The sequence below is a fragment of the Moschus berezovskii genome, chromosome 4 (genome assembly GCF_049115385.1).
Source record: "Moschus berezovskii isolate FMDL1 chromosome 4, NW_MosBer_1.0, whole genome shotgun sequence".
NCBI lineage: Eukaryota > Metazoa > Chordata > Mammalia > Artiodactyla > Moschidae > Moschus > Moschus berezovskii.
The window spans coordinates 116,719,679-116,734,983 of NC_142463.1; the positions used below are offsets into that span (position 1 = coordinate 116,719,679).

The 15,305-nt window shown below is 40.2% G+C and overlaps 1 protein-coding gene across 1 annotated transcript in view; it reads left to right on the plus strand.

The window, feature by feature from the left end:
- The window catches only part of SDHC (succinate dehydrogenase complex subunit C), a 33,881-nt gene that overhangs the window by 16,353 nt on the left and 2,223 nt on the right, over nt 1–15,305 (plus strand). Inside the window, exons 4-5 of the mRNA XM_055402253.2 lie at nt 1,408–1,469; nt 9,440–9,603. Coding sequence (XP_055258228.1) covers nt 1,408–1,469; nt 9,440–9,603 — 226 coding nt within the window. The remainder of the gene's footprint in view (nt 1–1,407; nt 1,470–9,439; nt 9,604–15,305) is intronic.

Consider the following 15,305-nt stretch of genomic DNA (forward strand, 5'->3'; position numbering starts at 1 on the left):
TCCTGAGTGCATTGGGAATGCTAAGTAATGACTTATAATTTCCCCACTTTTTCCCCCAGTTCTCTCAAATCAATATTTGTTCTGTCTTTGTTAGTCTGATAGTCATTCTCTTTGACAAATAGAATAGTTGAGCAATCTGCTTTGCACTCTGTCATCCATTAACATAAAATTGTCAGCCCCAGTTAGGAGGCTTTCTTTCCCTGAGTACAATCTTAAAAGCCCCTTTTTGTTGTCCGTGACATTTTTGCAAGCCTCAGCTCATTCTGGGTTTTAGTCTCCTGATTCTTCTGATCAAATTATGCCATTGTTCTCTGCTTGTCCTTTGTTATGAGGCTCTTCTTCTGCCTTTTATATTTATCTTGTTAGTCTGAGTTAATCTAGAGTGGTGTCTAGACAGTTTTCTTGGTTTCTTTAGACATTATTCTTTTTTTTTTTATACTGTGACCATTTTTAACGTAGAATTCTTTTTGCATAGACATTATTTATTACACTTACTATTGTGACCATTTTTATTACATGGACATTGCTCTTTTTTTCTTTTTTTACTGTGACCATTTTTATTACATAGGATTTCTTTTCATGATCTTTTCAATCTGCTGGAATTCCTTTCCTTTAGAGTGTGGATTATGTGGTCTGATTATGCTCAACATTCTCTGTCTAAGCTGACTTTCCAGGATGAATGTTAACTTTATCCAAAGATGCCTCTTCTTTCCATTTTACTAACCAATTCTCTCTTGAGCAAGAGAACTAGGTCCAGAATATACAAGTATTGGTTATCCTTCTAAGGAAAAAGCATTGGCAGATAGACGGATGAGAACATGATTTTTAAAAGGGTTTGATGACAGAGTATTTCAAAACACCTGTGGATTTAAGAAACATGTATTAAATCCAGCAAAATTAGATTTTAAATTTGGGATAAGTAATTTATTGGGGAATGAATGATATGCCCAATTTGGATATTTTTGGTTATATAATAATAAAGTTCATGGATAACTATGTTATATGAAATAGTAGATAAATAAAAGTCAAGTTTCCTTCTACATCTTTCTTACTACTGGAGGAAAGGAAGGACCCAGATGGTTGTATTCTCCTGTTTATTTTCTGATTGTATGCAAGTTTAATTGATGTTTTTGACCCATGTTATTTCTTTTATGAAAGAAATTTGAGTCTTAATTAGTTTCTCATCTCTGTAGTGATGCAGTCTAGAAAAGGGAGGGACTTCTTAAATAAATCATTTTCTTTTAAACTGGAGAGTGGAAACACAGGAATGTGAAAGCTGTTTGGTTTTGCTTTGTGATAAATGGTTGCCTATTTACAAAGTAGTTTACATTTTCTTTTCCAAGATGGGTTCTCTCCAGTGGTGTCCTCTGTTCCTCTTATAACTTGCCTTCGTGTGTTTCTTTGCAGCTGGTCTCTTCCCATGGCGATGTCCATTTGCCACCGTGGCACTGGTATTGCCTTGAGTGCAGGTATGTATGTGTGTTTCTATCCGCATATGAACACACAAACACATACACACATATTTCTTTGAACAACTTTGCTCTTTCTGTGGCTCTTGATAGTGCCTCCTTTGCAACTCAGCAGCTTGGGTTAGAGAAAACGATAAGTCCCTTGAAGCTTATTGTTCATTCATTTCTTTAACTGTTAATTATGAGTTCCAACATGCTCAGGTTCTTTTCTTAACTAGTTTTTTTTTTTTTTCCTTTTTTAAAAATTTTTCTTATTTTTTCTTATCCAGTTTTTAAACTGTTCCTAGCATGCCCTGATTTTATATTTATTGACGTTACAGAGAACAGATACAGAAATATAATGGAGATAGCCTGGCTGACTGAACATTGACCAAACACAGTCCAAGAGTAATCATCAGCCTTATTCTTTCAGAAAATCTGTTTTAACACCCATTTTTCATCACCTGGAATTGATCAAGTACAGAAATACTAACTCATTCTCCATTCTCAAAAGATCCTGGTAACAAACTACAATTTCTGTTTATTTATATAATATGAAATACATCTGCAGCATTTGTTTTTCATAATATCCTTTGGGGTCCGTCTTAATCTTCCATAGAGTGTGTTTTTACTGAAGTGGTCATCAACGGGACTGGTGGCTCAAGGATAGGGATGCTGCATTTAGGAAGCTACTTCTGAGACATTGGAGAAATTATCTAAAACTAAGTATGAGATTGAAAATTAGATTAGTTTTGTTGGTAATCAAGTAAGGATAGGAACTCCTATCTTAAGATCCAGTGTTATTATTCCTCTGTTACCTTTTCTTTGGTTGGTAAAGTAATAATGGAATCAAGGTATAAGGATGATTGGTGTTGTCTGAGAATCTGTGCAGTTTCTGATTTTTAATGTACTTGCACTTAAATAATAGGATAAATTTTAGGATTAGCCTGTTGTAACTATAAATTCATAGTTAGTTTATATTTTTTCTTACTTAGAATCTTACAATTTTTAGATTGATGCTTTTTGCTTAGTTTGGTGGTGTTTATATTTAGTCCTAAAAATCATTGGAAGGATAAGAACAATTGATTTATTAGGCTATAGTTTCAATTATTGGGCTTCCCAGGTGGCTCAGTGGTAGAGAATCTGCCTGCTATTGTGGGAGACGTGGGCTTGATCCCTGGGTTGTCAAGATCCCCTGGAGTAGGAAATGGCAACCCATTCTAGTATTCTTGCCTGAAAAATCCCATCGATAGAGGAGCCCAGCTGGCTCCAGTCCATGAGGTTGCATAGAGCCGTGAGGTTGCATAGAGTTGGACATGACTGAGCATACACACAGTTCCATTATTATCTCAGTATGTTTATCGCTGCTGAATGAAAAAAGAGGATATTGACTCTTTCATAGACTATAGTGTAAAGAAGTGTTAGTTCGCTAAGTATGGCTAAAGTTGTATTTTTTTTTCACAGCTGAACTTAATAATTTTTTTTTTCTATTTTTGCCCCTTTGAATGACCTTGTATTTATTAGCAAGTATAATCTTCTTCCGTTTTCCCTTAATTCCGTAACAGTAGCTGATTGCTGTAGAATAGTAGTTATCATGTTTCCCTTAAATTCTGAAAGTCCCTACTTCAAAACTGGAACAAATTTTAGCTAGGTGGATGATTTAGGCAACTTAGTTACCTCTCTAAGCCTCTGTTTATTCCTTGTTTTAAAATATTAATAATGCCTATTCCAGAGTTGATGGGATTTTAAGAAACTACACTCTGGATATTGACTTAGGAAAACAGGGATGAGAAGCACGATAATTTGATAGCAGTAGTCTCTTGGAAGATGGTGTGTACTGGACCAAATGGTGAAAAGAATTGGATCATCTGACCTGAAATGAAGTCAGTCCCAGCAGCTATGATCATTGCAATCTTGTGGCACTCCTCCAATCTGTTTTTCACACAACAGCAAGAACAATGAAAATCTCTTGAAAATAAATTGAATCAAGTCACACTTAGGATCTTCCTATTACAGTATTTGCCTTTGCACTTAGATTAAAATTCAACTCTCCACCATGATCTAAAATGCTCTGCCTCATCTGGCCCTTGCCGCTGTCGTCCTGTTATTTCTCCCTTTGTTTACTCTGTTCTGGCCACACTTGTCTTTGAATTCTTTGGAACAGGTAAAACTTTTTCTCATCCCAGAGTCATTGCATGTTTTAGTCCCATGTCCACTCCTACCTCTTGCTACAGAGTGGCTAGTTCCTTCTTATTTCTTAGATCTCCACAAAATTGTCAGCTCAAAGTATGCTTTACTCACCACCATATCTAAAGTAGGAGCTCTGGTTTGTTTCTAGTTCTGTTATTAGTTTTCAGTTTCACAACACTATTCCTTCATAGTTCTTATTGCACTGTTTCTTCACAGCGTTTTAGAAATCTGTCTCTTTCATTAGACTGTAAACTCTTCAGAGAGTAGGACCTATATCTACCTTATTTACCATTCATATCCTCTAGCACTCAGTGGGTGCTTGTATGAGTGTCTTAGTCACTCAGAGCTCTGCGACTCCATGGACCATAGCCTGCCAGGCTCCTCTGTCCATGGTAAGAATACTGTAGTGGGTAGCCATTACCTTCTCCAGGGCATCTTCCCAACCCAGGGATCAAACCCGGGTCTCCTTAATTGCAGGTTCTTTACCTTCTCAGCCACCAGGGAAGCCCAGTAATGGAAACCATTAACCTAATATTAACTGCTCTTGTCCTTCCAATGATTTTGAGGCTAAATGAATGCAACCATGTCAGTCACTTTGCTTATGGTGGTCAGTTCAGAAATGTTTGTTCCTCCTCAGTCAGTTCAGTCTCTCAGTTGTGTCTGACTCTCTGCAACCCCATGAACCGCAGCACGCCAGGCCTCCCTGTCCATCACCAACTCCTGGAGTCCACCCAAACCCATGTCCATTGAGTCCGTGATGCCATCCAACCATCTTATCCTCTGTCGTTGCCTTCTGTTTCTGCCCTCAATCTTTCCCAGCATTAGAGTCTTTTCCAGTGAGTCAGCTCTTTGTATCAGGTGGCCACAGTATTGGAGTTTCGGCTTCAAAAATCAGTCCTTCCAGTGAACACCCAGGACTGATTTCCTTTAGGATGGACTGGTTGGATCTCCTTGCAGTCCAAGGGACTCTCAAGAGTCTTCTCCAGCACCACAGTTCAAAAGCATCAATTCTTCGGCGCTCAGCTTTCTTTATAGTCCAACTCTTACATCCCTACATGACTACTGGAAAAACCATAGCCTTGACTAGATGGATCTTTGTTGACAAAATAATGTCTCTGCTTTTTAATATGCTATCTAGGTTGGTCATAACTTTCCTTCCAAGGAGTAAGCGTCTTTAAATTTCATGGCTGCAGTCACCATCTGCAGTGATTTTGGAGCCCAGAAAAATAAAGTCAGCCACTGTTTCCACATTTATTTGCCATGAAATGATGGGACCAGATGTCATGATCTTTGTTTTCTGAATGTTGAGCTTCAAGCCAACTTTTTCACTCTCCTCTTTCACTTTCATTAAGAGGCTTTTGAGTTCTTCACTTTCTGCCATAAGGGTGGTGTCATCTGCATATCTGAGGTTATTGATATTTCTCCCGGCAATCTTGATTCCAGCTTGTGCTTCCTCCAGCCCAGCATTTCTCATGATGTACTCTGCATATAAGTTAAATAAGCAGGGTGACAATATATAGCCTTGACGTACTCCTTTTCCTATTTGGAACCAGTTCCTCCTAACTTCTAATTAATCGTCTATTGGATAGTGACTCTACCATCAAGGGTAAGAGTCTAAGGAATAAGACAAATATTTATAATGCACTGGGATAATTTTTTAATAGAGATACGAGGTCCCAGAGGTGAGACCAACTCTGGTCTTCTTCTTCTTGAAAGAAGAACTGGTGGGAGAATTCATGAAAAGGAGGTAGAGGAGGATGTTCCAGCAGAGAAACCACCAAATGCAAAGGCACAGGGTTTGGAAAGCATCCAGAATCTTGGGTAATGATAAGTAGATCTGCTTGTTTAAGAGCTGTGTTACGAAAGTGGCAGAAGATAAGGTTGAATAATGATAACTAGATCTGCTTGTTTAAGAGTTGTGTTATGGAAAAAGTGGCAAAAGATAAGGCTGGAACGTGTCCTGGACTGTAAAGGACTTTGACCACTGTGTTGAAAAGTTGGAACTTGATCCCATAGACCATAAGAAGTCAAAAAAGGTTTACATTGTCATTTGTTTCAGTAACAGAACAAGCTGGGCTAGAGAAATCCATGATTAGGTGTTTATTCATACTGTAGAGACTTTGTGGCTGATACTCTAAAAAGCATGTTGAACTAAAAAAGCATGATGACACTAGTTTGACTTTAAATAGAATTTATTGAGGAAGAACTTTACAAGCAGTTCTTTAAAAGATGGAAAAAGAAGCCAGTAACACTTTTCCGTTGCTTAGGTTCTGTAAGGGATTAAAATACTTGTGATTTTTCATAGCAACAGTGTAAAAATTTAGGTGAAATTAGGTAAATTCCTTGAAAATGGCAGGTAGCTGAAGCTGCAATGTGAATAAGACTGGCAAAGGGTAATCAAAATGCAATGTACAACAATGAAAAGAATGAGATTTGAGGGACTCCTCTGGTGGTCCAGTGGCTAAGACTCCATGCTCCCCCATGCAGGGGGTCCAGGTTCTATCCTTGGTCAGGGAACTAGAGCCCACATGCCACAACTAAGCCCCAGCACAGCCAAATAAATTTGTTTTTTTAAAAGGATAAGATTCAAAAAATAAAATATGGGTGCCAAACAACAGATGCATCAGAAGAACGCAGCTGTAAATAAATTGAACAGTTAACTTGAATGGGAAGAAGAATGGCCCTGAATGTTCTGGATAGTCTTTAAAAATAGGTTGGATTGAAAATCAGAACTTTAGGCTCTTGTCCCACTCCACTGTGCTGGAGGAGGCATGAGCCCTAGCTCGAGCTAGAAATAAACCCCATTCTTGCTTTTGCAAAAAAAAAAAAAGAAAATCAGAACTTCAGTGAGAAGACACTTGACTGTATAGGCAAACCTGCTCAGGTAGTCACTTCTTTTCCAGTAAAGCCAAAGAACTGACAGATTATAAAGTAACTAAAGGAACTCTGAAATCCTTGTTTTGTTTTTCTGGGCTTTTCATGAGATGGGACATGAGTCTTAGATGTGATGTGTTACACCCTGGTCATTCCCAACTGAGACAGTGTAGAGAAAAAGCACAAACTTTGGATATTTCTGAGTTCAGTTCCAACTGTGTCACTAACTAGCTTCTATATCATCACTTCCTTTTCTGCTTATAATGCCTGGCTAGGACTTTGAGAATTATATATATAAAGTTGCAGCTGTGAACCAGGGTTCCCATGACCCCTTCCTCAGTTTTATTAATTTACTAGAAGAGCTCACCATAATTCAGGAAGACACTTTATTTAGACATACTGGTTTTCAAAATAAAATAAAAACCAATGGAGGAGATAACACAGGGCAGGGTATATGGGAATAGAGAGGAAAGTGTGTATGAAGCTTCCATGCCTCTCTGGGCACACCACCCTCCTAGCACATCCTTGTGTTCAGTAACCTAGAAGCTGTCCAAATCCTGTAGTTTATGGTGGCTTCAGTGCCTCGGCAAGATTGATTAATCATTGGCCATTGGTCATTAGCTCAATTACCAGCCACTCTCAGGTGTGTGTCTGTAGTGAGAGGAAGCGGGGAGTAGACAGGGAAGGGGAGGGATGTATGGGACTAAAAGTCCCAGTCCTCAAATCGTGCTTTGGTCTTCCTGGCAGCTAGCCCCCATCCTGAAGCTGTCTAGGTGCCCCCAGCTACCAGCCATCTCATTAGTATACAAAACACTCTCACTCCGAGAGTTTAGGAGCTATGTACCAGGGTTTGGGGAAAAAACCACATGTGTATTTCTTACTGTGTCACATCTTCAAACACAGAATATCAATCAGTTAATTCAGTCACAAGTTGGCCAAAGCTTTCTCTTTACAAATGAAAAGTATGTAAGAAGAAATTAAGTATGGAATTTCCCGAGTCGTCGTCTTAATGTTTAGGATACTAGGAAGCAGAAAATAGACTGTCCTCCTAGAACCTGAGGAGAGACTGTTCTAACAGTGAAACAATTTAAATTGGGGAAACAGCCACTGAAGCTGCCCCATCTAATCACTAAGAAAAATTAATTAGTGCTTTCTGTTGACTGCCAAGACCAACGTCAGCCTGTTCCTCCACAGTCAAGTGCCACAACACCAAGAGCTGTGCGGATTGTCAGTGAATCCTGTTGGCACTTCCAGAAGCCACCGTAAACTTTGGTACTTCTTCCCGCAAACCCCTGTAGATGTCACTGCATAAGAATATGAAAACATCTAAAAAGGCCTTGGTGAACCTGTTCAAATGATGATTAAAACTCAGGTTGGCAGCACCTGATTGCTGTTTTATCTAAAGTGTTGTCAAACTAATCTCATGATATACTCTTGCCTGTATGCTCCCCTGCAGCCTCTCGGGGGTGGGATGGCAGGAGTATTCATGCCCTGAGGGAAAGCAAAACATTTCTGAGAAGCGTTTTCTAGTATCTAGGGTCTTCCCGGGCCAGGGGTTGAACCCGTGTCCTCTGCATTGGTAGCTGGATTCTTAACCACTGGATCACCAGGAAAATCCTGGAATCTTTTTTCTAATATTTTCCATTCAAATTCGTTTGGATGCAGAACCCATGGCTATGGAGCACTAACTGTACATAGCCTTTTAGTGGGTGTGAAGTGGCTTCTCATAGTTTTGATTTGCATTTCCCTAGTGACTAATGGTATGGAGCATCTTTTCATATACTTATGGACCTTTTACTTCTTTGGAGAGAGATTTATTTACATTCTCTGCCCATTTTTAAATTAGGTTGTCTTTTTATTATTGAGCTGTGAGGGTCTTTAATATATTCTGTATACAAGTCCCTTATCAGACAAAGCAGTGTGCAAAAATTTTCTCATTGTATATGTTGCCTATTTACTTTCTTGTTGGCATTGCTTGTAGCACAAAAGTTTTTTATTTTTTTTCCATAGTATTTGTTGATTTATCAACACAAATTATTCCTTATTCCATTATTCTTATGTCATAGTTTCATAGTTCAGTGACAAAACTTCCATGGAACTCAACCTAAAGAAATTCTTTACATTGTGAAATCCTTTGCACTCTAAAAGATACCAGCCTTCCTCATCTCCTCAAAAATCTTTCATGGAATCATAATTTCTGTAGTAGTCTGCATATGCTTGCTTTCTTGCTTCAGCCGCAACAAACTTATAGAAAACTGCACCCCCGGAATACAGTGAATGCTCCAACAATCTGAAGTTTCGTCAAAGAACTGAAAACCATGGTAGTTATTCTTAACATCAGCGTCCTTCCAGACTAACGGAGAAATGGACGGCCCCAAAAAGTGTTTAATTTTGATGAACTCCAATTTATTATTTTGTTGCTTCTGGTTTGGTGTCATATCTAAGAAACCACTGCTGATCCAAAGTCCTAAAGATTTACTCCTTTGTTTTCTTGGTTTTATGATTTTAGTTCTTACATTTAGGTCTGATTCATTTTGAGTTAAATTTTTGTTTGGTAGTTGATTGATTTAATTTTTTTTTCTCAGTCTTTTCCTTGAACTGAGTATACTGTTTGTATTTTTTCTTACTGAGATGATACAGATACAGCAGAGGTGACTTCTAAAGTGGTAGGTAAAGGTTTTATAGAGAGCAGTGTTGGATGAAGGATTAAGATGCTAAAATATATATTCTCAATTTAAGAGATTGGAGTCAGATTCCATGGAACCTATCTCCTGCTACACGTGTTGAACATTAGTTTAACTCTTCCCCATTTTAAATTGGTTTAGAATTGTGTGCAGTGCTAGGGACTGCCATAGAAACCAGTTTTATATGTTTTATTGGTTGCAGCTGATGAACCGCTGTGATGGGCTTACTTTGTTTCTCCTCAGGAGTCTCTCTTTTTGGCTTGTCGGCCCTCTTGGTCCCTGGGAGCTTTGAGTCTCATTTGGAATTTGTGAAGTCCCTGTGTTTGGGGCCAGCACTGATCCACACAGCCAAATTTGCACTTGTCTTCCCTCTCATGTATCACACCTGGAATGGGATCCGACACTTGGTAAGTTAATTGTAGACTTGTACATTTTCTAGGTGAAAGGAATGGAGAGGCTCAGAGGATTCTCTTTCCTGGTATGGGTTTAGTACTGTTCTTAAATTTAGTTGTGCTGAATGTTTGCTCAAGGGCCTCTTGGACAAAGCTAAGCTAGATTGCCTGGGCACTGCCTGGCAGCACGGCTGGTGATGTAGCTGAGAACTGGACACAGACCTGGCAGATGCTTTCAGGGCTCAGTGAACGCTTCCAATTTTAAGAGGGTCATTACTAAAAGAGACCCCTGAAGCCAGGCCACATATCTGGCATAGAAGACATATTTATCAGACAGAAATTGTTACCTGTTGTGTCAGGCACTGTTGTAGACATTGGAGGTTCGTTTATGAACTAGATAACATAGTTACTGCTTTCAGTCTTAATCTTCCCATCAAGACAAAGTGACAAATCTGGAGTCAAGTGTACTGATTATTATTAAGCTGATATTGGATTATGTTAACTGCTTTTGCTTTTTATTTGTTTTGAACTATTAGAATGGGACCAACTTCAACAAGAAACCAAGTGTCTAGGCTCTCTATTGGGTTTAGAAATCTTTTGACAGCCTGAACTCTGTCCAGGTTGCCTCCTACATGAGCTTGGGGTCATTTCAAACTGGTGTCCCCCTCTTTTTTTTTTTAAGGAATCAAACCTTCCCCAGCTCAGGGATCAATCTCTCCTACAGCACTTTAAGGTTTATATTTCGTGATCTCCCTATCCCTGATCTTGCTTCCTTTGTCAGGAAGAAAATTACAGCTTCCTTCTTTATGGTTTTCCATTATCTCTCACCCTGAGCCATCTGTCAGTTGGATGTTCTTGCCTTAATTTGACCTTTTGTAACTTCCACATTAGAGCTTAGAGACAAGCACTTTCTGAATTTTAGTCTGGTCCAATAGACAGTTTAATGGAATCAGAAAAGTGAGAGACTAAATGACCTATTAAATTAAGTGTATCTATTAACTGTTCCCTGGGGCAGTGTTCAGTTTGATTCAAAATGACTTCACTTCCCTCAGGGGGAGGGGAGGGAAAGGGAGAGCATTTCCATTAATGACTTCTTATTCCACGGAACAAAGCTCTCCAATAAAATCAGCTGATCAGCTTCCTCTGTTGGCATCTTAGCTCAGGCAGGGAGTTGCCATTATTTGCTTTTGTCTCAGAATGGGGGGAGGGAAGGGGAAGAGATTTTATAAAATGTCAGGACTCAGTCAGGGCTTTTCTTAAGCCCTTAAATCTGCTTTTGTTTGTTCTTCTAGCAAGTCCTGGCTCTGAGTGTGGGACAGGATTTTGTTCTCTGTGACAGTCCATAGTTCTTGCACTCTGAGCTTGACAGTTGTGCTGCCAGAAGATCTAACGGGGTGTTGGTCCTTTAATGGACCGGAACCTGGTGGTCCAGAGTCGAGCGATGAGAAAGTAAAGGAGACAGAAAGAGGCCGATCTTCCTTGGTTTACGCAGAAAGCCAATAAAGCCCCTGCACGGAGCTTGCTCTGTTGACGAAGGCCTCAGGCACCCTCTTGATGGGGTGAAGGCACAGAGCGCCTTCTCGAGAGGGTCTTAGAAGCGCGGGCAGGAAAGTGAACCCAGAGGGCCTCTACGCTCCAGGAATTAGCCTGAAAAAGAGAGAGGGAGAGAGAGAGAGAGAGAGACACGGGACCAAAGCTCTGATGGAGCAAAGGCGTTTTATTCAACATGGTGTGGGCGTACATACTGTAGTCACTCTCAGCAAAGATAAAGATTAAAATTCCAGACTCACAAAACATAGGCGATCCATATTAAAGAGAGAGAGTTGTAAATAATCACTTTTACCATATGGTTCGTAAAAAGGAAGAGGGTACTTATCACCTTATAGAAAAACTAACGAAGGAAATGCCTGGATTCCTCAGCCCCCAGGAGAGGCTTGCCTCTCCTTTTAATTCCTGAATATTCAGGAATTAATAAGGAACAGAGAATTCCAAAACAGCACACAGGAAGCCTCCTGTTAGATGTTTCCTGACAATGGGGCTTTATCCCCTGGTGGTCTGGTGGCTAGGATTCCTGGTTTTCCTCCAGGCTACCCAGGTTCAGTTCTTGGGCAGGGAACTGAGATCTTTCTCTAGGAGTGCTCACTGCTGTCTCTCCAAGATCCCATCCAGAACTTTCCCTGTACATTCATATTCATGTAAATGCACATCTACCCTTACATTAACAGAAAAAAAAATCTAATGGAGTGGAGGGTGGAATTGATGAAAGAGAGCAGGAAGTGACAGGGTCTCGGATGTGCTAGAGAATATCCCCCTATCACCACCACCCAGTAGGACTCAATTTTTTGTAAAGCATTATACCTTTATTTTTTTGAAAGCACTGTGCCCCATGAATAGTATGAAAAGGCAAAAAGATACGACACTGAAAGATGAACTCCCCAGGTTGGTAGGTGCCCAATATGCTACTGGAAAAGAGGGTAGAACTCCAGAAAGAATGAAGAGACAGAGCCAAAGCAAAAACACCACCCAGTTGTGGATGTGACTGGTGATGGAAGTAAAGCCCATTGCTGTAAACAACAGTATTGCATAGGAAACTGGGCTGTTAGGTACATGAATCAAGGTAAATTAGAAGTGGTGATGGCAAAAGTGAACATCGACATTTTAGGAATCACTGAACTAAAATGGACTGGAATGGGTGAATTTTAATTCAAATGACCATTAGATTTCCTACTGTGGGCAAGAATCCCTTAGAAGAAATGGAATAGCCCTCATAGTCAACCAAAGAGTCAACCAAAGTGTCAGTTCAGTTCAGTTCAGTTCAGTCGCTCAGTCGTGTCCGACTCTCCGCGACCCCATGAATCACAGCACGCCAGGCCTCCCTGTCCATCACCAACTCCCGGAGTACACTCAAACTCATGTCCACAGAGTCGGTGATGCCATCCAGCCATCTCATTCTCTGTCATCCCCTTCTCCTCCCGCCCCAAACCTTTCCCAGCATCAGAGTCTTTAGCATCAGTCCCTCCAATGAACACCCAGGATTGATCTCCTTTAGAATGGACTGGTTGGATCTCCTTGCAGTCCAAGGGACTCTCAAGAGTCTTCTCCAGCACCACAGTTCAAAAGCATCGATTCTTCGGCGATCAGCTTTCTTAACAGTCCAACTCTCACATCCATACATGACCACGGGAAAAACCATAGCCTTGACTAGACGGACCTTGGTTGGCAAAGTAATGTCTCTGCTTTTTAATATACTATCTAGATTGGTCATAACTTTCTTTCCAAGGAGTAAGCGTCTTTTAATTTCATGGCTGCAATCAGCATCTGCAGTGATTTTGGAACCAAAGTGTACTTGGGTACATTCTCAAAAATGACAGAATGATCTCTTCGTTTCCAAGGCAAACCATTCAGTATCACAGTAATCCAAGTCTATGCCCCAACCAGTAATGCTGAAGAAGCTGAACGGTTCTATGAAGACCTACAAGACCTTCTAGAATTAACACACAAAAAAGATGTCCTTTTCATTATAGGGGACTGGATTGCAAAAGTAGGAATTCAAGAGATACCTTTAGTAACAGGCAGATTTGGCCTTGGAGTAAAAAAAAGAAGCAGGGCAAAGGCTAACAGTTTTGCCAAGAGAACGCACTGGTCATAGCAAACACCCTCTTCCAACAACACAAGAGAAGACTCTACACATGGACATCACCAGATGGTCAATACCAAAATCAGATTGATTATATTCTTTGCAGCCAAAGATGGAGAAGCTCTATACCGTTAGCAAAAACAAGACCGGGAGCTGACTGTGGCTCAGATCATGAACTCCTTATTGCAAAATTCAGATTGAAAAAACTAAGGAAAGCCACTATACCATTCAGGTATGACCTAAATCAAATCCCTTATGATTATACAGTGGAAGTGACAAATAGATTTAAGGGATTAGATCTGATAGAGTGCCTGAAGAACTGTTGATGGAGGTTCATGACATGGTACAGGAGGCAGGGATCAAGACCATCCCCAAGAATAAGAAATGCAAAAAGGCAAAATGGTTGTCTGATGAGGCCTTACAAATAGCTGAGAAAAGAAGAGAAGCTAAAGGCAAAGGAGAAAAGGAAAGATACACCCATCTGAATGCAGAGTTCTGAAGAATAGCAAGGAGAGATAAGAAAGCCTTCCTCAGGGATCAATGCAAAGAAATAGAGGAAAACAATAGACTAGGAAAGACTAGAGATCTCTTCAAGAAAATTAGAGATACCAAGGGAAAACTTCATGCAAAGATGGGCACAATAAAGGACAGAAATGGTCTGGACCTAACAGAAGCAGAAGAGATTAAGAAGAGGTGGCAAGAATACACAGAAGAACTGTACAAAAAAGATCTTTATGACCCAAGATAATCACGATGGTGTGATCACTCACCTAGAGCCAGACATCCTGGAATGTGAAGTCAAGTGGGCCTTAGGAAGCATCACTATGTACAAAGCTAGTGGAGGTGATGGAATTCCAGTTGAGCTATTTCAAATCCTGAAAGATGATGCTGTGAAAGTGCTGCACTCAATACGCCAGCAAATTTGGAAAACTCAGCAGTGGCCACAGGACTGGAAAAGGCCAGTTTTCATTCCAATGCACAAGAAAGGCAATGCCAAAGAATGTTCAAACTACCACACAATTGCATTCATTTCACTCACTAGCAAAATAATGCTCAAAATTCTCCAAGCCAGGCTTCAATAGTACATGAACCAAGAACTTCCAGATGTTCAAACTGGATTTAGAAAAGGCAGGGGAACCAGAGATCAAATTGCCAACATCCATTGGATTATCAAAAAAGCGAGAGTTACAGAAAAACATCTACTTCTGCTTCATTGATTATGCCAGAGCCTTTGTGTGGATCACAGCAAACTGGAAAATTCTGAAAGATGGGAATACCAGACCACCGTACCTGCCTCCTGAGAAATCTGCATGCAGGTCAAGAAACAACAGTTAGAACCAGACATGAACAACAGACTGGTTCCAAATTGGAAAAGGAGTATGTCATAGCTGTATATTGTCACTCTGTTTATTTAACTTATATGCAGAGTATATCATGCAAAACGCTGGGCTGGATGAAGCACAAGCTGGAATCAGAATTGCTGGAGAAACATCAGTAACCTCAGACAGGCAGATGACACTACCCTTATGGCAGAAAGTGAAGAGGAACTAAAGAGCCTCTTTATGAAAGTGAAAGAAAAGAGTGAAAAAACTGGCTTAAAACTCAATATTCAGAAAACTAAGATCACGGCATCTGATCCCATCACTTCATAGCAAATAGATGGGGAAACAGTGGAAACAGTTAGAGGCTATTTTCTTGGGCTCCAGAATCACTGCAGATGGTGACTGCTGCCATGAAATTAAAAGAAAAGCTATGGCCAACCTGGACAGCATATTAAAAAGCAGAGACATTACTTTACCGACAAAGGTCTGTGTAGTCGAAGCTATGGTTTTTCCAGTAGTCGTGTATAGATGTGAGAGTTGGACCATAAAAAAAGCTGAGCACTGAAGAATTGATGCTTTTGAACTATGGTGTTGGAGAAGATTCTTGAGAGTCCCTTGGACTGCAAAGACATCCAACCAGTCTATCCTAAAGGAAATCAGTCCTGAATATTTATTGGAAGGAGTAATGCTGAAGCTGAAACTCCAATAATTTGGCCACCTGATGCGGAGAGCTGACTCATTTGATAAGACCCTGATGC